Source organism: Hyla sarda, chromosome 8 (genome assembly GCF_029499605.1).
Source record: "Hyla sarda isolate aHylSar1 chromosome 8, aHylSar1.hap1, whole genome shotgun sequence".
Classification (NCBI taxonomy): domain Eukaryota; kingdom Metazoa; phylum Chordata; class Amphibia; order Anura; family Hylidae; genus Hyla; species Hyla sarda.
In genome coordinates, this window is record NC_079196.1 from 63,762,765 (window position 1) to 63,785,970 (window position 23,206).

Consider the following 23,206-nt stretch of genomic DNA (forward strand, 5'->3'; position numbering starts at 1 on the left):
GCTGTAAGCAGCGCTGAAGTCTTTATGGCCGCTCAGTAATATATTGTGGGAGGGTTATATGTCCGCAGAGGAGATGCCGTTCAGCAGGTCTTTTATGTGTGACAGCTTTGAGCCGCTGTAATCCAGGATCTCGTAAACTTAATGATCAGAGAAACACTTCATGAGCAATGAGTCCACTAAAGTGATGCAGGAAAACATATGGGGCTCCTTCTACTACCCAGACGTAGACATATGTATAGGGGATTGGAAATCATTTCTCTGATGTAAGTTTATATACTAGATGTTTGTTTCATTGTTAGCAGCTCACCTGAGATTATTTAGTGATTATTACAGCATTAGGAAATGCTGGCAAAATATTATATGATATAAATGTTCATTGTCATTTCAAATAATGTTATAAGAATAACAATAATAATTAATAATAATTGTGGAAAAATATCAACAATCTCAGGGTTACAAGTCCATCTCCAGAGATCTAGATTTGCATTTGTCCACAGTGCACAACATTATCAAGAAGTTTGCAACCCATGGCACTGTAGCTAATCTCCCTGGGCGTGGACAGAAGAGAAAAATTAAGGAAAGGTGTCAACAAAGGATAATCTGGATGGTGGATAAGCTGCCCCAAACAAAAATGAGACCAAGATAGAGCTTTTTGGTAAAGCACATCATTCTACTGTTTACCGAAAACGTAATGAGGCCTACAAAGAAAAGAACCCAGTACCTACAGTGAAATATGGTGGAGGTTCAATGATGTTTTGGGGTTGTTTTTCTGCCTCTGGCACTGGGTGCCTTGAATGTGTGCAAAGCATCATGAAATCTGAGGATTACCAATGGATTTTGGGTCGCACTCCACGGATTTTGGGTTGCACTGTACAGCCCAGTGTCAGAAAGCTGGGTTTGCGTCCGAGATCTTAGGTCTTCCAGCAGGACGATGACCCCAAACATACGTAAAAAAGCGCCAGAAATGGATGGCAACAAAGCGCTGGAAAGTTCTGAAGTGGCCAGCAATGAGTCCAGATCTAAATCCCATTAAACATCTATGGAGAGATCTTAAAATTGCTGTTGGGAAAAGGCGCCCTTTCAAATAAGAGAGACCTGGAGCAGTTTGCAAAGGAAGAGTGGTCCAACATTCCGGCTGAGAGGTGTAAGAAGCTTATTGATGGTTATAGGAAGTGACTGATTTCAGTTAATTTTCAGTTGATTTCCAAAGGGTGTGCAACCAAATATTAAGTTAAGGGTGCCAATAATTTTGTCCAGCCCATTTTTGGAGTTTGGTGTGACATTATGTTCAATTAGCTTTCTTTCCTCCTTTTTTGTTTTAGTTCCAATACACACAAAAGGAATAAACATGTGTAAAGCAAATCATGTGTTACTGCAATCCTTTTCTGTGAGAAATACTTCATTTTCTTGAAAAATTTCAGGGGTGCCAACATTTACGGCCATGACTGTATAGAGAATCCAGCAAGTTAAAGGCCCCATCTATGATCCACTGCAGAGGAGGGCATTACTATGAGGATCCCGGAAGGCTTTCACAGTGCACTTGGGGCTTTCTAACGCCACGTCTGCACTAAGCTACGCATTGCATTTGTATAACCAGACAAACTGAATAAAAAAAAACTAACAGAGGCACCGATCAGCAGACAGTAAGTACCACTGTCATCAGCATCATCCACATTACAAGCCTGTACTTATGAGTTCATGTGGGTGATGCTGATTCAAGAGCTGAAAATAACGATCATTTGTAAACTGGATAATTTGCCCGACTATTGGTTCGAATAATGGGGAGGAAAAAAAAATAACAGGACTAGGGGACCAGGGAAGGGAGGAACTGGGGACCGCATTGTAAAGAGTTTACAGGGAAAAAAGAGAGGGGGAGAACCTGAAGCATTAACAGGGCAGAAAAAAGAGGTGACAGCACCAGAAGGGTTAAGGAGAGGAAAAGGACAGCAATTGAAGGGTTGACTGGGGAGAAATACACTGCTCAAAAAAATAAAAGGAACACTTAAACAACACAATGTCACTCCAAGTCAATCACTCTTCTGTGAAATCCCACTGTCCACTCAGGAAGCAACACTGATTGACAATCAATTTCACATGCTGTTGTGCAAATGGAACAGACAACAGGTGGAAATTATAGGCAATTAGCAATAAAGGAGTGGTTCTGCAGGTGGTGACCACAGACTACTTCTCAGTTCCTATGCTTCCTGGCTGACGTTTTGGTCACTTTTGAATGTTGGCGGTGCTTTCACTCTAGTGGTAGCATGAGACGGAATCTACAACCCACACAAGTGGCTCAGGTAGTGCAGCTAATCCAGGATGGCACATCAATGTGAGCTGCGGCAAGAAGGTTTGCTGTGTCTGTCAGCGTAGTGTCCAGAGCATGGAAGCCCTACCAGGAGACAGGCCAGTACCTCAGGAGACGTGGAGGAGGCCGTAGGAGGGCAACAGCCCAGCAGCCGGACCGCTACCTCTGCCTTTGTGCAAGGAGGAGTAGAAGGAGCACTGCCAGAGCCCTGAAAAATGACCTCCAGCAGGACACAAATGTGTATGTGTCAACTCAAACTGTCAGAAACAGACTCCATGGGGGTGGTATGAGGGCCCGACAACCACAGTTGGGGGTTGTGCTTACAGCCCAACACTGTGCAGGATGTTTGGCATTTGCCAGAGAACACCAAGATTGGCAAATTCGCCATGGCGCCCTCCAGCATGACCAGTTTGGCGGTGGGTCAGTAATGGTGTAGGGTGGCTTTTCTTTGGGGGGCCGCACAGCCCTCCACGTGCTTGCCAGAGGTAGCCTGACTGCCATTAGGTTCCGAGATGAGATCCTCAGACCCCTTGTGAGACAATATGTGGTGCAGTTGGCCCTGGGTTCCTCCTAATGCAAGACAAGTCTAGACCTCATGTGGCTGGAGTGTGTAAGCAGTTCCTGCAAGAGGAAGGCATTGATGCTATGGACTGGCCTGCCTGTTCCCCAGAACTGAATCCGATTGAGCACATCTGGGACATCATGTCTCGCTCCATCCACCAACGCCACGTTGCACCACAGACTGTCCAGGAGTTGGAGGATGCTTTAGTCCCGGTCTGGGAGAACATCCCTCAGGAGACTATCCACCACCTCTTCAGGAGCATGCCCAGGCATTGTAGGGAGGTCATACGGACACGTGGAGGCCACACACACTACTCAGCCTCATTTTGACTTGTTTTAAGGACATTACATCACAGATGGATGAGCCTGTAGTGTGTGCCTGTAGATTTTGAGTGTGACTCCATATCCAGACCTCCATGGGATGATAAATTTGATTTCCATTGATAATTTTTGTGTGATTTTGTTGTCAGCACATTCAACTATGTAAAGACGAAAGTATTTCATATGATTAGTTCATTCATTCAGATCTAGGATGTGTTGTCTTAGTGTTCCCTTAATTTTTTTGAGCAGTGTAAAAAGAACAGCACCTGAAGGGTTAAAGGGGTACTCAGGTGGAAAACATTTTTCAAATCAACTGGTGCAAGAAAGTTAAACCGATTTGTAAATGACTTCTATTAAAAAAAAAGTTACCCTTTCAGTACTTTTTAGCAGCTTTTTGCTACAGAGGAAACTTTTTTATTTTTTAAATTTTTTTTGTCTTGTCCACAGTGCTCTCTGCTGCCACCTGATGCTCGTATCAGGAACTGTCCAGAGCAGGAGAAAATCCTGATAGCAAACCTATGCTGCTCTGGACAGTTCCTGACATGGACAGAGGGGTCAGCAGGGAGCACTGTGGACAAGACTAAAAAGAAATTAAAAAAGAAAAGAATTTCCTCTGTAGCATACAGCTGCTAAAAAGTACTGGAAGGGTAAAGATTTTTTAATAGAAGTCATTTACAAATCTGAAGAAATATTAGAGAGCCTCTTATCTCCCAGACAAACTGTGACTCGGGTTGCCCAAATAACAGATGTACCCAAGGCGCCAAAAATTATACAAAATATATAAAAAATTGGGGCTCGGAGTCATGAATATTAGATACAAATTAATTTATTGATACGATATTCGGAATATTTGTGTCTTTTGACCCACAGAGTTGAGCTGCTGAAGAAAGGTGCTATGGAGGACCTGAAACGCGTCCAGCCTTAAACTACTATTAATCCTAAGCGTCATCCACCCAAAATCCCACAAGGATACAGCGATACACAAAGACCCACGGCACCTGGTAATCATCTCAGGACACTACCAGCCATCCACACCACGAGAACATTGCTGGCTTTCCATTTTTCTTGCTTGCAGGAGAACTGCTGAAGTACCCTCAGATCGAGCCCACCGCTGTCGCTGTACAAACTGAGTCGGCCAAGTCTCTAACAGCACACCCTCTGCCCAGGGATTGTGACCGGCTGACGATCAGGACAACACAATAGAGGTACCAACTAAAGAATTTTTATCATGTGAGAAGCTCTTTCACTATACACCATCTCCGCTGCATACCTGTGAGACAGCAGTGTCTCTAGCAGCGCTGTTACTGCTTGGGAAACCGGGACCCGTCCGGCGACCAACCCAGCATACAACAATGGTACCAACTTTTACCATATTGCATTTCAAATACTGTAATCAGTAGCAACCAAAAATAATTACCGCAGCTGCACATTTTTGAGACCGCCAAGTCTCTAGTAGCGCACGGTGCAGAGAACTAGAATCGCAACCTCATAAAAGGTTACAAATTGTTTCATCTGTTGCCCAGTTACTATTGTATCAATCGCTGTATCCGTTAGAGACAATATCTACAGACACCATAATTGAAGTTAAATCATCTGGATTTATTGCCGCAACTGAGATATTTATTCACATTATCCACCTGCATTATTTCTACAGACTGTGTGGACACTTAGCGAATAATTTTAATGTTTTTCCATTTTATGTATTTTATTAGTTTGAAATAATATTTGCCATATTTTATGTATAGACAGAGGCGTAGTGTGGGGGGGGGGGTGCAGGGGGGGCTGGCCGCACCAGGCGCAACATCTGGGGGGGGGGGGGGGCGCGCTCGCAGCTCTCTGCCCCTGCCTGGCTCACTCACTCTCTCTGCAGTGCTGGCTGTGCGAATCCGATCAGAGCCGCCGGGTCACCGCCCACTGTGGAGGCAGTGGCGGATCGAGGGGGGGGGGGGGGGGGGGGGGCAACGGAGCAATTTCCCCCCATCCCCCCCCCCCCCCCCCGAGATTGTTGCCCCTCTTCCTGAACTATCGCATGGTGGAGTGGGAGCTGTCGGCTGTCCAGCTCCACCACCCCTTTCTCACGCCCGTCACCTTGCTATCACACACCGCGGCTGCTCCATTCCTGTAGGTCCGTGAGAGCCAATCACGGCAGGCCGGTGCGATGACATCACATCATCGCGCTGGCACCTGGAGATCACGTCCCCGCGGCTCTCACTAACTGCAGGAATGGAGCAGCCACAGCATGGGAGAAAGGGCGTGAGAAAGGGAATTGGGGGGGGGGCGTGGCAAATTATAAGTGAGAGGGGCAAATGATGAGTAAGGGGCACATGTCAGGGGGCATTATATGTGGGGGCACATGACAGGACCCACCCTGTCATGTGCCCCTCATATATAATACCCCATGTCCTGTGCCCCTCACATATAATGCCCCCCCTGACATGTGCCCTTCACATATAATGCCCCCTGTCCTGCCCCTTCAGGGGGAATTATATGTGAGGGGCACATGTCAGGGGGGCATTATATGTGAGGGGCACAGGACAGGGGACATTATAAGTCAGAGTCACATGTCAGGGGGGCATTATATGTGAGGGCACATGACAGGGGGGCATTATATGTGAGGGGCACATGTCAGGGGGCAATATATGTGGGGGCACATGACAGGGGTCCCCTGTCATGTGCCCATATAATGCACATATAATGCCCCCCTGACATTTGCCGCTTACTTATAATACCCAAAGTCATGTGCCCGTCACTTATAATATCCGCTGTCCTGTGCCCCTCACATATAATGCCCCTCTGTCATGTGCCCATCACATATAATGCACCCCCCTGTCATGTGCCCCCACATATAATGCCCCCTGACATGTGCCCCTCACATATAATGCCCCTCTTATAATGCCCCATGTCCTGTGCCCCTCACATATAATGCCCCCCTGTCATGTGCCCCTCATATATAATACCCCATGTCCTGTGTCCCTCACATATGATGCCCCCTGTCCTGCCCCCTCAGGGGGCATTATATGTGAGGGACATGGGGCATTATATGTGAAGGGCAAAGGACAGGAGGCATTATAAGTCAGGGACATATGTCAGGGGGGCATTATATGTGCATTATATGGGCATATAATGCCCAATGTCCTGTGCCCCCATGAGGGGGCATTATATGTGAGGGGCACAGGACAGAGGACATCATTATTATTATGTGGGGGGAACAGGACGGGTTATAAATATTATATGTGGGGGCACAGGATGGGGCATTATTACTATAAGTGAGGGGCACAGAGTGTTCTGCATTTCAGAGGTATAGTAATTCAGAGGTAAACAATACATGTACTTAGGGGGTAAGGGTTTCTTTAACTAATCTAGTGGAAGAGACTCGAGTGCTAAAATCCACGGGTTAGGGGGCGCAAATTACTTGCCTTCCCGGGTGCTGACAACCCACGCTACGCCACTGTGTATAGACTATTTAATATATCAGTGTATTTCTGCTGACCCACAAGGGCCCTGTGGGTCAAAAGACACAAATATTACGAATATCTTATTATCAATAAATTAATTTGTATCTAATATTCATGACTCTGAGCCCCAATTTTTCTATATATTTCATTTACAAATCTGTTTAAATTTCTGACACCAGTTGATTTATAAAAAATAAATAAGTTTTCCACCGGAATACCCCTTTAACCTATGAGCCTCCCTGCACCAGGAAGATCTGTTATTGCACAGAGGATGGAGAATGGAGCATTGTGCGGAAAGGGGTGCAATGTCAGGACCGTAGGGCACCTAGGACAAGGAGCAGGCGGCACCAGCTTTCGGATTGCACTCCAGGCCGCGGTCTCAGTGCTAGAGTTAGGCCGCACATATGCTGCTGGCCTGCACTCTTTAAAAAGGCACCCAGAGGCACTGGAGGGTAAGGGGAGACGGAGGGGGACATTTAGGGTCAGACTCAGGGGCTAAAAGGCAGGGAAAGTAGTAAAAATAGAATGTATACAATGTTATTAGGTCACGACCCCTAACAACCAAGGCCGATTAATTGTTACAGCCATAGCTTATTCCCTTTAACCCCTTAAGGACCGAGCCATTTTATACCTTAAGGACCGGAGCGTTTTTTGCAATTCTGACCACTGTCACTTTAAACATTAATAACTCTGGGATGCTTTTAGTTATCATTCTGATTCCGAGATTGTTTTTTCGTGACATATTCTACTTTAACTTAGTGGTAAAATTTTATGGTAACTTGCATCCTTTCTTGGTGAAAAATCCCAAAATTTGATGAAAAAAATGAAAATTTTGCATTTTTCTAACTTTGAAGCTCTCTTCTTGTAAGGAAAATGGATATTCAAAATATATTTTTGTTGGGTTCACATATACAATATGTCTACTTTATATTTGCATCATAAAATTTATGAGTTTTTACTTTTGGAAGACACCATAGGGCTTCAAAGTTCAGCAGCAATTTTGAAATTTTTCACAAAATTTTCAAACTCACTATTTTTCAGGGACCAGTTCAGTTTTGAAGTGGATTTGAAGGGTCTTCATATTAGAAATACCCCATAAAAGACCCCATTATAAAAACTACACCCCCTAAAGTATTCAAAAAAACATTCAGTAAGTGTATTAACCCTTTAGGTGTTTCACAGGAATAGTAGCAAAGTGAAGGAGAAAATTCAAAATCTTCATTTTTTACACTCGCATGTTCTTGTAGACCCAATTTTTGAATTTTTGCAAGGGATAAAAAGGAGAAAATTTTTACTTGTATTTGAAACCCAATTTCTCTCGAGTAAGCACATACCTCATATGTCTATGTTAATTGTTCGGCGGGCGCAGTAGAGGGCTCAGAAGGGAAGGAGCGACAAATGGTTTTTGGGGGGCATGCCGCATTTAGGAAGCCCCTATGGTGCCAGGACAGCAAAAAAAAACACATGGCATACCATTTTGGAAACTAGACCCCTCAGGGAACGTAACAAGGGGTAAAGTGAACCTTAATACCCTACAGGTGATTCACGACTTTTGCATATGTAAAAAAAATATATATTTTTTTTACCTAAAATGCTTGGTTTCCCAAAAATTTTACATTTTTAAAAAGGGTAATAGCAGAAAATACCCCCCAAAATTTGAAGCCCAATTTCTCCCGATTCAGAAAACACCCCATATGGGGGTGAAAAGTGCTCTGCTGGCGCACTACAGGTCTCAGAAGAGAAGGAGTCACATTTGGCTTTTTGAAAGCAAATTTTGCTCTGGGGGCATGCCGCATTTAGGAAGCCCCTATGGTGCCAGAACAGCAAAAAAAAAACACATGGCATACCATTTTGGAAACTAGACCCCTCGGGGAACGTAACAAGGGGTAATTTGAACCTTAATACCCTACAGGTGTTTCACGACTTTTGCATATGTAAAAAAAATATATTTTTTTTACCTAAAATGCTTGTTTTCCCAAAAAATTTACATTTTTTTAAAAGGGTAATAGCAGAAAATACCCCCCAAAATTTGTAACACAATTTCTCCCGAGTACGGCGATACCCCATATGTGACCCTAAACTGTTGCCTTGAAATACGACAGGGCTCCAAAGTGAGAGCGCTGTGCGCATTTGAGGCCTAAATTAGGGACTTGCATAGGGGTGGACATAGGGGTATTCTACGCCAGTGATTCCCAAACAGGGTGCCTCCAGCTGTTGTAAAACTCCCAGCATGCCTGGACAGTCAACGGCTATCTGGCAATACTGGGAGTAGTTGTTTTGCAACAGCTGGAGGCTCCGTTTTGGAAAAAGTGGCGTACCAGACGTTTTTCATTTTTATTGGGGAGGGGGGTTGTATAGGGGTATGTGTATATGTAGTGTTTTTTACTTTTTATTTTATTTTGTGTTAGTGTAGTGTAGTGTTTTTAGGGTACAGTCGCACGGGCGGGGGTTCACAGTAGTTTCTCGCTGGCAGTTTGAGCTACGGCAGAAAATTTGACGCAGCTCAAACTTGCAGCCGGATACTTACTGTAATCCTCCGCCCATGTGAGTGTACCCTGTACGTTCACATTGGGGGGGGGGGGGGGGGGAACATCCAGCTGTTGCAAAACTACAACTCCCAGCATGTACGGTCTATCAGTGCATGCTGGGAGTTGTAGTTTTGCAACAGCTGGAGGCACACTGGTTGTGAAACACCGAGTTTGGTAACAAACTCAGTGTTTTGCAACCAGTGTGCCTTCAGCTGTTGCAAAAGCTACAACCCCCAGCATGTACGGACAGCGGAAGGGCATGCTGGGTGTTGTAGTTATGCAACAGCTGGAGGCATACTACTTTGGCTGGGGATGCTGGGGATTGTAGTTATGCAACAGCTGGAGACACACTGGTTTGCTACTTAACTCAGTGTGCCTTCAGCTGTTGCAAAACTACAACTCTCAGCAGTCACCGACAGCCAACGGGCATGCTGGGAGTTGTAGTTATGCAAACACCAGATGCACCACTACAACTCCCAGCATGCACTTTAGCTGATTGTGAAAGCTGGGAGTTGTAGTTACACAACAGCTGAAGGTACACTTTTACATAGAAAGAATGTGCCTCCAGCTGTTGCAAAACTACAAGTCCCAGCATGCCCATAAGGGCATGCTGGGAGTTGTGGTGGTCTGCCTCCTGCTGTTGCATAACTACAGCTCCCAGCATGCCCTTTTTGCATGCTGGGAGCTGTTGCTAAGCAACAGCAGGAGGCTGTCACTCACCTCCAACGATCCTCGCCGCACAGGTCAGTCCCTCGTCGTCTCCGCCGCCGCCGCTGCTCCTGGGGCCCCGATCCCAACAGGGGCGCCGGGGATCGGGGTCCCCAGCACCCGGGGTGCACGTCCCGCACCCGCTCACGTCCTCCGGAAGAGGGGCGGAGCGGGTTGCGGGAGTGACACCCGCAGCAGGCGCCCTGATTGGTCGGCCGGTAATCCGGCCGACGAATCAGGGCGATCGTGAGGTGGCACCAGTGCCACCTCACCCCTGCTGGTTCTGGCTGTTCGGGGCCGTCTCTGACGGCCCCGATCAGCCAATAATTCCGGGTCACCGGGTCACTGGAGACCCGATTGACCCGGAATCCGCCGCAGATCGCTGGACTGAATTGTCCAGCGATCTGCGGCCATCGCCGACATGGGGGGTCATAATGACCCCCCTGGGCGATATGCCCCGATGCCTGCTGAACGATTTCAGCAGGCATCGGGGACCGGCTCCGCTCCAGATGGTTGCGGGGGGCCGGTAAAACACATGACGTTCTCATACGTCATGTGTCCTTAAGGACTCGGAAATGGAGACGTATGAGAACGTCATGTGTCCTTAAGGGGTTAAAAGAGTTATCTAGGAAAAGAAAAACAGAGTTAATTTCTTCCAAAAAACAGTGGCACGTCTATCCTTAGGTTGTGCGTGGTATTACAACCTGGCTCAATTTACTTTAAAGGGGTATTCCAGGCAAAAACTTTTTTATATATCAACTGGCTCCGGAAAGTTAAACAGATTTGTAAATCACTTCAATTAAAAAATCTTAATCCTTCCAATAGTTATTAGCTTCTGAAGTTTTCTGTCTGCTCAATGATGATGTCACGTCACAGGAGCTGTGCATGATGGGAGAATATCCCTTGCATGATGGGAGAATATCCCCAAAGGAGCTGGACAGCTCCTGGGACGTGAGTCATCAGAAAGCAGTTAGACAGAAAACAGCAACTCAACTTCAGAAGCTAATAACTATTGGAAGGATTAAGATTTTTTAATAAAAATAATTTACAAATCTGTTTAACTTTCCGGAGCCAGATGATATATAAAAAAAAGTTTTTGCCTGGATAACCCCTTTAATGGAACTGAGCTGCAATACCACACACAACCTGGGGACATACATGGCACTGTTAAAGTGGTACTCCGGTGGAATTTTTATTTTTTTATTTTTTTAAATCAACTGGTGCCAGAATGTTAAACAGATTTGTAAATTACTTCTATTAAAAAAAAAATCTTAAACACATAGCTCTCTGCCGACATCATGACTACAGTGCTCTCTGCTGGACAGTTCCTAAAATGGACAGAGATGTCATCAGAGAGCACTGTGGTCATGATGTCAGCAGAGAGCTCTGTGTTCCAAAAAGAAAACCCATTTCCTCTGTAGTAATCAGAAGTTAATAAGTACTGGAAGGATTAAGATTTTTTTAATAGAAGTAATTTACAAATCTGTTTAACTTTCTGGCACCAGTTGATTTAAAAAAAAAAAAAAAAAAAAAAGTTTTCCACCGGATTACCCCCTTTAACACCTACAGGACCCATGACGTAACGGTACGCCCCGACACCCTGGGTCTTAAGGACCAAGGACGTACATTTACGTCATGGGCAGTTCTGGTCCCCGCCGTGCGCCGGGCGGGGATCGGACCGGGATGCCTGCTGAAATCATTTAGCAGGCATCCCGTGCAAATGCCCAGGGGGGTCATTAGACCCCCCCATGTCGGCGATCGCCGCAAATCGCATGTAAATTCACACATGCGATTTGCGGCTATTCCGGCGATGCGGGTCACGTGCGACCCGCTGACCCGGAGATACAAGGTGATAGGGGGTGTATGATACACCCCCTATCACCTACTGTATCTATGGGGAGGTGGCGATTTCGCCGCCACCCCCCCCCCCCCCCCCCCAGGATCGCTGCTATTGCAGCCGGCAGGGGAGGGGTTAACAGCATCTTCCCGCAGCTCCCGCCGCTGGCTGAGTTCAGTCAGCGGTCAGAGCTGCTGGAGGAAGACCGGTACCCCCCCCTCTGCCAAGATCGGAGCCCCCAGAGAAGAAAAGAAGCCCCCCATAGATCAGGGAAAGCATACAGCCCAGGGAAAGGTAGGGTAAATAGTAAAAAAAATAAAGTTAAAAAAGTTTTAAAAAAATTCCCCCCCCCTGACCCCCTAATAGGTCCCCAAGGGTCTTCTGCAGTTTTTCAGTGTGACCCGGGCCCTATTAGGGGTTCAGGGCGCTGCATTAGCGCCCCCCCCCATTTTTTTGGGGGGCTGCAGCATTTTTCCCCCCCCATATAACGGTGTGTGATTTCTAATCAAACACAGTTATATATAGTATACACCAAGCACACACACAGTACATAACCCCCCCCCCACACACACACTGAGGACATTTTGGGGCCTCTTGCTGCATATGGGCCTGGTCAAAAAGCCAAGTGTCAGACAGTACTGGAGCGGGGACGTCCTCTACCAGACCCCGCTTTACAGTATGGTCATGGCACAGAGGCGGTTCGAGGCCATTTGGAAATGCCTGCATTATGCAGATAATGCGGCATGTCCACCCCGAGGTGATCCCGCCTATGACCGGCTTTACAAAGTGAGGCCGGTCATCGATCACTTAGGGGCCAAATTTTTGGAGGCCTATGTACCCCTCAGGGAGCTCTCGGTTGATGAGTCTCTTATCAGTTTTAAGGGGAGACTCATCTTCCGCCAGTACATTCCCTCAAAGCGGGCGCGGTATGGCATGAAGCTCTATAAACTTTGTGAGAGTACCTCCGGGTACACTCTCAAGTTTAGAGTGTATGAGGGACGAGATTCCCGTATTGAACCCCCAGATTGTTCCCCCACTCTGGGTGTTAGCGGGAAAATCGTTTGGGAGCTTGTGCACCCATTGCTGGATAAGGGTTACCACGTGTACGTGGACAACTTTTATACCAGCATCCCTCTCTTCACATCCCTTGCCGCCAGATCCACGTCCGCTTGTGGGACCGTGCGGAAAAACCAGAGAGGCCTCCCTCTAAATTTTGTTAAGACACCTATTCCCAAGGGTGAGTCCCGTGCCCTTGCCCATGAAAACCTGTTGCTGGTCAAGTATAAGGATAAGAGGGATGTCCTTATGCTGACCACTATTCATGGCAACGGCAGCTCAACTGTCCCTGTGCGAGGTACCACAACACTGGTCCTCAAGCCCGATTGTATTCTGGACTACAATCGGTATATGGGGGGAGTTGATCTTTCTGATCAAGTCCTCAAGCCATATAACGCCATGCGGAAAACACATGTATGGTACAAAAAAGTTGCGGTCTACATGGTACAGGTTGCCATGTACAACTCTTTTGTACTGTCCCAGTACGCTGGCAACACAGGGACATTCCTCCAGTTCCAAGAAGAAGTCCTAAAGGTCCTGATCTTTGGTGACCGGGAAAGAGCAGGCCGGACTTCCCAAGGAACTGAAGTAATAGGTGCCAGGATCGTCCCAGGCCAACACTTTCCAGGTGAGGTCCCCCACACTGGAAACAAGGGACGAGCCCAGAAAAGATGCAGAATGTGGACACCACCACTCAGTGTGACACTTGCCCAGATAATCCGGGCCTCTGCATTAAGGATTACTTCAGGGAGTATCACACTTCCATGGAGTTCTAAATTTTCCCTCTTCATTTTAATTTTCCACAATTTGACCCAAATGTACCAAGTCCAGAGTACATTCCAAGTTTTAACCCCATAAAACCACTAAATTGCCCAAAAAAATATTTAATCCAAAAAAAAAAAAAAAAACTGATAGGACCTTTGGGGGTATTTTTTATAAAAAATGGGTCATGAGTCACTGAGTCACTATCATCGGGGACTTTTTATGTTGCCTCAAATGCGCAGCGCTCTCTCCACCTGAGCGGGGTGCGCATTTGAGGCAACAAGTTAGGGACGGCCACACATATCACATTCCAGAATGATGATTCAGAGTATAGGGTTTGGGGCGGGCATATTTTTTTGTTTTGGCTATGCTCTGGGTCATCATTCTGGGAACATAATCTGTTTTATAATTTTATGTCCCACTGTACCCCATTTTAGTTACTTAGTGTACCCCAGTTATTTACCCCATGTAATGCCCCTTGAGGGGGGGTCCCACTGTTCTGGCTCCATAGGAGAAAGCCAAAGCTCAAGGACCCTGACTGATCTCCGGCACCTCTGAGACCGGTGTGCACGCTGTTTACGCCCAGACTTGAGGTATGTACTTACTCCAAAGAAATGTATTTACACATTTACAATGACATTTTCTCCTTTTACCACTTGTAAAAATGAAAAATTTGGGGTAACCCCAGCATTTTAGTGTAAAAAAAATCAAATTTTTCATTTTCACATCCCACTTCATGAATATTTATCAAACACCTGTGGGGTGTTAAGGCTCTCTGTACCCCTTGTTATGTTCCTTGAGGGGTGCAGTTTCCAAAATAGTATGCCATGTGTTTATTTTTTGCTGTCCTGGCACCATAGGGGCTTCCTAAATGCGACATGTCCCCCCCATTTCAGCAATATTTGCAAATGTGACTCCTTCTCTTCTGAGCATTGTAGCGCTCATGTAGTGCATTTGACGTCCACTTATGGGGTACTTCCATACTCAGAAGAGATGGGGTTATAAATTTTGGGGTGTATTTTCTGCTATTAACCCTTACAAAAATGTGAAATTTGGGGGGAAACACATTTTAGTGAAATTTTTTTTATTTTTTTTTTACATATGCAAAAGTCATGAAACCCCTGTGGGGCATTAAGGCTCACTTTATTCCTTGTTACGTTCCTCAAGGGGTCTAGTTTCCAAAATGGTATGCCATGTGTTTTTTTTTTTTGCTGTTCTGGCACCATAGGGGCTCCCTAAATGCGACATGCCCCCCGAGCAAAATTTGCTCTCAAAAAGCCAAATATGACTCCTTCTCTTCTGAGCATTGTAGTTCTCCCATAGTGCACTTCAGGTCAACTTATGGGTTACCTCCATACTCAGAAGAGATGGGGTTACAAATTTTGGGGGGTATTTTCTGCCATTAACCCTTGCAAAAATGTGAAATTTGGGGGGAAACACACATTTTAGTGAAAAAAATATATATTTTTTTTACATATGCAAAAGTCGTGAAACCCCAGTGGGGCATTAAGGCTCACTTTATTCCTTGTTACGTTCCTCAAGGGGTCTAGTTTCCAAAATGGTATGCCATGTGTTTTTTTTTTTGCTGTTCTGGCACCATAGGGGCTCCCTAAATGCGACATGCCCCCCGAGCAAAATTTGCTCTCAAAAAGCCAAATATGACTCCTTCTCTTCAGAGCATTGTAGTTCGCCCATAGTGGACTTCAGGTAAACTTATGGGGTACCTCCATACTCAGAAGAGATGGGGTTACAAATTTTGGGGGGTATTTTCTGCCATTAACCCTTGCAAAAATGTGAAATTTGGGGGGAAACACACATTTTAGTGAAAAAAATATATATTTTTTTTACATATGCAAAAGTCGTGAAACCCCAGTGGGGCATTAAGGCTCACTTTATTTCTTGTTACGTTCCTCAAGGGGTCTAGTTTCCAAAATGGTATGCCATGTGTTTTTTTTTGCTGTTCTGGCACCATAGGGGCTCCCTAAATGCGACATGCCCCCCGAGCAAAATTTGCTCTCAAAAAGCCAAATATGACTCCTTCTCTTCTGAGCATTGTAGTTCGCCCATAGTGCACTTCAGGTAAACTTATGGGGTACCTCCATACTCAGAAGAGATGGGGTTACAAATTTTGGGGGGTATTATCTGCTATTAACCCTTGCAAAAATGTGAAATTTGGGGGGAAACACACATTTTAGTGAAAAATAGTTTTTTTTTTTTTACATATGCAAAAGTCGTGAAACCCCTGTGGGGTATTAAGGCTCACTTTATTCCTTGTTACGTTCCTCAAGGGGTCTAGTTTCCAAAATGGTATGCCATGTGTTTTTTTTTGCTGTTCTGGCCCCATAGGGGCTTCCTAAATGCGACATGCCCCCCAAAAACCATTTCAGAAAAACATACTCTCCAAAATCCCCTTGTCGCTCCTTCGCTTCTGAGCCCTCTACTGCGCCCGCCGAACACTTAACATAGACATATGAGGTATGTGCTTACTCGGGAGAAATTGGGCTACAAAGATAAGTATAAATTTTCTCCTTTTACCCCTTGTAAAAATTCAAAAATTGGGTCTACAAGAACATGCGAGTGTAAAAATTGAAGATTGTGAATTTTCTCCTTCACTTTGCTGCTATTCCTGTGAAACACCTAAAGGGTTAAAACGCTGACTGAATGTCATTTTGAATACTTTGGGGGGTGCAGTTTTCATAATGGGGTAATTTGTGGGGTATTTCTAATATGAAGACCCTTCAAATCCACTTCAAATCTGAACTGGTCCCTGAAAAATAGTGAGTTTTAAAATTTTGTGAAAAATTCGAAAATTGCTGCTGAACTTTGAAGCCCTCTGATGTCTTCCAAAAGTAAAAACACGCCAATTTTATGATGCAAACATAAAGTAGACATATTGGAAATGTGAATAAAAATTTTTTTTATTTGGAATATCCATTTACCTTACAAGCAGAGAGCTTCAAAGTTAGAAAAATACAAAATTTTCAATTTTTTCATCAAATTTGGGGATTTTTCACCAAGAAAGGATGCAAGTTACCATAAAATTTTACCACTTTGTTAAAGTAGAATATGTCACGAAAAAACAGTCTCGGAATCAGAATGATAACTAAAAGCATTCCAGAGTTATTAATGTTTAAAGTGACAGTGGTCAGATGTGCAAAAAACGCTCTGGTCCTGAGGTGTAAAATGGCCTGGTCCTTAAGGGGTTAATAGAATTATCTATGGAAAATAAGTCTGCTTTTCTAATCCTGGTTAACCCCTTAAAGCTAAATGTACCGCTCCTCAATATTGCCGACAGCAGCACAATTAATCATGGACAAACTACCTCTATGGCAGAATAATTTAGCGCGGCAAAGAATAGTGAAAGATAAAAAAAAACAAATGTAGCAATGAAAAGAAAACAGGTTCAGTAATCAAATCGTTCCAACCCAAGGGTTTTACTTCAAGGGCTTCAGCGCAAAGTCAATTCTTATACATTAACCTCAAGATGAAACCGGTCATGTTACTTTAAATATCAAATAGACAACCTATGGAGACTATTGACTTGTTTCATGTGATGGCGGGACCGCTGCGTTCAGCCTCCCAGCCAGTCGTGGAGATTTTATTCTTCACTAGAAGAGGAGCCTCGGGGCAAAAGAAAAAGCATTTTATCTTAATTGCTGCTACGGGTTGTGTGGGGGTGAGTGACAGGCATTGTGGGAGCTGCAGCCAGAGCCCGGTGCCTTCTTTACTTATCCCCCTTCATCATTGATAGGCGCCCGAAGCTAGCACGGTAAATGAAGTTGCTGACATTACAGCGCGATTTTCTTTTAAGAACTACCAGGTTAGGCGCTAATTTATAGAGGTGACTTCTGAACAAGAATGAAAGAGACCGAAAACACGTTGTGGATTTAAAGTGGCTCTGCTTCCAGGTAGATCTTATATTAGGGAATATATACTAGGGTAGCGTTTCCCCACCAGTGTGCCTCCAGCTGTTGCAAAACTACAATTCCCAGCATGCCCGGACAGCCGAAGGCTGTCCGGGCATGCTGGGAGTTGTAGTTTTGCAACAGATGGAGGCGCACTGGTGGGGAAACACTGCACTAGGCAACATGCTAGAAGCCCCCGAAGGGCTACAAAATACACACTATAGTATAGTGGCGGATTTTGTGCCAATGAAATTGGATTGGGCAAGAATTGCTGAGGATTTATTAAAAGGTTCATGTTCCTTTACATAACAAAAAGGCTTATATCTCAAAACTGGAGAGGATTATGAACATTTATTAATTTAAAAAAAAAGAAAAGAAAAGGTATGCCCAAAATCTTGATGAGCCCTATCTAGCCACGTGCTAATTTATACCCACAATGTATGTCCCGCTAATATGTCCATTTTAAAGGAGTGAATGCTTAAAGAGCACCCTTCAGATCCAACAAAACATATATATATTTTTTTAAAGGACATCTGTAGTGCTCTGAAATTTATCCCATATCTGAAGGATAGGGGATAAGTTTTAGATGGCGGGGGGTCCGAGCGCTGCCCCCTCCGTGATCTCCTATAGGGGGCTGCGGCAATGTTCAGGAAAGGTGGTGTACCGTCCCCGCATGACGCGGCAGCTGGCACGCCCCTCCATGTATCTCTATGGGATTCATAGAGGGGCGTGCCTGCTTCCACGTCATGCGGGGACGGAACGCCCCCTTTCCTGTACATTGCCGTGGCTCCATACAGGAGATCACAGGTGGACCCAGCACTCGGACCCCCACAATCTAAAACTTATCCCCTATCCTTCGAATATGGGATAAAGTTCAGAGCACTACAGATGTCCTTAAATATATCACTCAGTACCTAATCCTGACCATGTACATCTAATTTTTATGTGTCTAGCACCTTTATTTATTTATTTTATCACACTTTTAATTTAGCTCACTAGTCTGAATTCCTTTCAAAGGGAGGGGGCGTGGCCTCACTGTGCAGGTCTCCGCCTCCTCCTTCAGTGTGCTGTCTGCTCACATCTCCCCTAGCATTAGCAAAACTACAACTCCCAGCTTGTCCTCACTGACAGTAGCGGGACACAAGCTGACAGTGGGAGGATTGTTCTTCCAGCTCTGAGCCCTGCACTCACAGCTGTCAATCAAGGAAGTCTGTCCATGACATAGGTGATGATGCATGGACACAGCAGGACTAGTATGTGTCCAAGCAGGCAGGGGGGCAGTTGTTTGACTGGCTTTTTCAGTATGAAATACAGAACATTTTCTAATGAAAGCAATTGCAAAACCTATTGGTTATACATGATTTACAACATATCAAAAGTTTTTGTATCTGACAGTGCCCATTTAAGTGGACACTGTCAGTAAAACTAATTTTTGCTATTGCACTCCTTATGGTTAATAAAAAATCTTTATAATGTACTTTGTTTAAAAAAATAAAAATCTGTTTTGTGTTTAAAAAAGCTGCCACTAGGTGTCTCCCTACTTGTCCAGAGCACATTTTCCCCCATCTTTTGCAAAAACTTTGGATTCCTGCTGGCCTGGCAAAAGTCAAAAATCAGGAAATGCAGTCTAGAGTGATGAGGGGGGTGTGTGCCGCCTGAGTCAATCATAGCTCATCTCACACTGGACTGCTCTGGGCTGTGTGTAGCAGAGTGAAGGAGGAAGTTCCCCAGTGTATGGCTTCAGATGATGTCACACCTGCTGGGTAACGCCCCTTCCCAGCCTGTGAATCTGACTGAGCAGAAAATACTGAGCAATATAAAGGTAAAATAAATACCGTAAGTAAATAAAAATAAAGGCAGGGGGTGGTTTATCATGATGGGGAGAGTGAACTGAACCAATAGCGGGACTTTACAATTATCAGTTATGATCCCTTTCAAAAAATGTCTTAAAAACTCTAGAGGGGCGAAATTGCCTGACTAGGATTAGGTCTGTGATCTTGCAGACACTGCCCATGGAAATGTGATCTGTAAATATTCCAATTGGAACATATGTTTTATTTATTTAGCATCAATTATTTATCCAGCTTGAATATATTCTGCAGGCACGTACAGGGAAAGTAATCACTCGCATCAGTCTCTGTCTCCATAGAGAGCGCGGTCTGATTTTCCGGAAATCTGACATACACAGACTGACACCACTGTAAAGCCTGAAGCGACGCAGATGAGCGCAGGGATAACCTACAAACTCCACGTACATGTTGTCTTTATAAAAGGATTAACCCTGTGCGGCAACCCAACATCAAACTACGTGAAGGCAGTCCTGCACAAAACCATTCTGCTGATTTGTAGCTGGTTGTATCAGACACTGGACTGTAGTATCTTGTGGAAAAATTTTACACTATAGACATGAGAATTCTGTCTGTGAAAGGAGAAATCTGCTAAAAAAACAAAAAAAGAAAACAATAAAATATCCTTTCTCCCCTACCTCCCGCGATCAGCTATTAATCCCCTATCATGTGGATAGGGGATATGTTTTTTTCGTCTGAGTACATTAAGTCCTTTAATTCCAATGGGATTTTTTGTCTACAGGGACAGCATAATGGACAGATTGGATCTTTACAGAAGTCCTTCCTTTTATAGAAATAAAATGTCCATTTGCTCGCAGAATCATCCCCCTATCTCCATTATTAACATGTATGTACAGATTTTTTTCCCCATACACACACACACAAAACCGTGTTAGGCTGCATTCACATCCTGTTTGGGGCATACAGCAGCCGCATCAGGATGGACAATATGAAAAAAAGCTGTTGCCAAATCCGCAACACCCGTACTGTACCCCATTAATTTCAATGAGCTGGTTGGGGTGAGCTGGTGACTCTGGCCGGTTCATGTTTGTACTGTATCAGTTTTTGTTTCCCAAGGACAAACTGTGGTCTGCTGCGGTTTCAGTCAGGCAAGAAAAATGCCTACGGCCCAAAAATGACCTGACTTCCACCTGACATAGGCTATTAAAGTAAGGCAAGTTGTTTCAAATGACCAAAAGCAAAAGTAAAAAAATAATAAAAAAATCAAATATTTACAAATTTTGCAAGATATACTTATTTAGTTCAGATGGTGTCAACCATGACGACCTAGTTAGGAGTACAAAGACAAGTGTGTCTTGCCTACAGTGAAGCTTGGTGGTGGGAGTATCATGGCCTAGAGCTGTATGAGAGCTGCTGGCACTAAGGAACTACAGTTTATTGAGGGCACCATGAATGCCAACATGTATTGTGATATACTGAGACAGAGCATGATTCCCTCCCTTTAAAGACTGTGCCGCAGGACAATATTCCAACATGATAACAACCCCAAACACCTCCAAGATGAGCACTGCCATGGCAAAGAAGCTGAGGGTAAAGATGATGGACTGGCCCAGCATGTCTCCAGACCTAAACCCTATTAAGCATCTGTGGGGCATCCTCAAATGGAAGGTGAGGGAGTGCAAGGACTCTAACATCACTCAGCTCAATGATGATGTCATGGAGGAGTGAAGGAGGACTCCAGGGGCAATCTGTGAAGGTTTGAGATGATGCTGGAAAATCATGGTGGCTACACAAAATACTGACACCTTGGGACCAATCTGGACATTCAAGACTCAAACCAAACCCAAAGGGCATAAAAGGCCCATAAACACTAGAACACCAAAACCCCAGGAACATAGCCGGGGTGTAACAACCCTTATTAATATAACCCTAAAATGTACCTTTTATTAAAGACGTTTAAAATAAACCCAGAAAAATTTATATGTAATTAAAATTAATTATCAGTGGGATCAGTAATCAATATTTATAGAGGAGTGACCAATCCATAACTAATAAAGAGGTACTGCAGATACCTAAATAGCCCACTAGATAATATTAAGACCACAAACTATATTGCCAGCCTCAACATGTTTCACAGCACCAGCGGCGTTCTCAAGAGGCAAACACTGGCAATCTGGACATTCCTCTTTTGTGGCCAAGGTTTAGACATTAAAGGGGTACTCCGCCCATAGATATCTAATCCCTTATCCAATGGATAGGGGATAAGATGTCTGATCACGGGGGCCCCGCAGCAGGAACCCCCGTGATCTCTGGGCAGCACCCGGCATTTCTTTTGAACGCTAGGTGCGGGCAGCAGGGGCCGTAACATCACGGCTGCGCCCTTTGTGATGTCATGCCACACATACTCAATGCAAGTCTCTGGAAGGGGGCGTGGTGGCTGCAATGCCCCCTTCCAGAGACTTGCATTGAGGGGCGTGGTGTGATATCATGAGGGATGTGGCCGTGGCATCATGACCCCCTGCCGCCCGCTCCAAGCGTTCGGAACAATATGTTCATAATGCTGGGGCTACACACTTCCTACTTTACATTGGAGCAGAGTGTCATATCTTTAGCATTGTCACAAGAAAAGATGGAATAAAATATTTTGATGGGGGTGGACTCACTTATGTAAAATACTGTAGTAAATACAAAAGAAAGCGTGAATATGATCATTTACCTGGAGCATAAGGACAACAGTCTTCACTATATTCCATTGGGACTTTCTTCCATCAACGATGACTGTAAACCCTCGAGCTTTACATTTGTCACTGGAAAAAGAATGGATTTTTATATATCTGAAAACAATTCTTCTCTCGTTAAATAAACAGTTTCACAATTTCAGTTCTACTCTACCAGCAGTTTTTCACAAAATACTGTAATTTATGAGGCCCTTTTATCATACAACACGACGCATTTCAAAGTAACAAAGAAGCGACAGACTATTCTGCTCACTGACACTTTACATTCCAGAACGCTGCGTTAATATTCCGGACAGAGCGTAAAACAGAACAAGTTGTTTGGTAATGTTCCAGCCGCCATCTGCAGTATATAGTCTCATCTGGAGGAACAGAATACTGTACATCTGGCCACAGTGAAATGTTAACAGCGTATTCTGCAGGTTGTCTGGGATAAAACACCCACTTTTTAATCCGCCCCATTAAAGATTGTCAAGATAATAGAGTGGACAAGCAGGTCTCTTGCGCAGCGAGGGCAAGCAGGTCTCTTGCGCAGCGAGGGCAAGCAGGTCTCTTGCGCAGCGAGGGCAAGCAGGTCTCTTGCGCAGCGAGGGCAAGCAGGTCTCTTGCGCAGCGAGGGCAAGCAGGTCTCTTGCGCAGCGAGGGCAAGCAGGTCTCTTGCGCAGCGAGGGCAAGCAGGTCTCTTGCGCAGCGAGGGCAAGCAGGTCTCTTGCGCAGCGAGGGCAAGCAGGTCTCTTGCGCAGCGAGGGCAAGCAGGTCTCTTGCGCAGCGAGGGCAAGCAGGTCTCTTGCGCAGCGAGGGCAAGCAGGTCTCTTGCGCAGCGAGGGCAAGCAGGTCTCTTGCGCAGCGAGGGCAAGCAGGTCTCTTGCGCAGCGAGGGCAAGCAGGTCTCTTGCGCAGCGAGGGCAAGCAGGTCTCTTGCGCAGCGAGGGCAAGCAGGTCTCTTGCGCAGCGAGGGCAAGCAGGTCTCTTGCGCAGCGAGGGCAAGCAGGTCTCTTGCGCAGCGAGGGCAAGCAGGTCTCTTGCGCAGCGAGGGCAAGCAGGTCTCTTGCGCAGCGAGGGCAAGCAGGGCTCTGCGCAGCGAGGGCAAGCAGGGCTCTGCGCACCGAGGGCAAGCAGGGCTCTGCGCACCGAGGGCAAGCAGGGCTCTGCGCACCGAGGACAAGCAGGGCTCTGCGCACCAAGGACAAGCAGGGCTCTGCACACCGAGGACAAGCAGGGCTCTG

The 23,206-nt window shown here is 45.3% G+C and overlaps 1 protein-coding gene across 1 annotated transcript in view; it reads right to left on the reverse strand.

The window, feature by feature from the left end:
- Window positions 1-23,206, reverse strand: part of SESTD1 (SEC14 and spectrin domain containing 1) — a 194,174-nt gene that overhangs the window by 99,161 nt on the left and 71,807 nt on the right. The window contains exon 4 of the mRNA XM_056534338.1: window positions 21,963-22,053. Coding sequence (XP_056390313.1) covers window positions 21,963-22,053 — 91 coding nt within the window. The remainder of the gene's footprint in view (window positions 1-21,962; window positions 22,054-23,206) is intronic.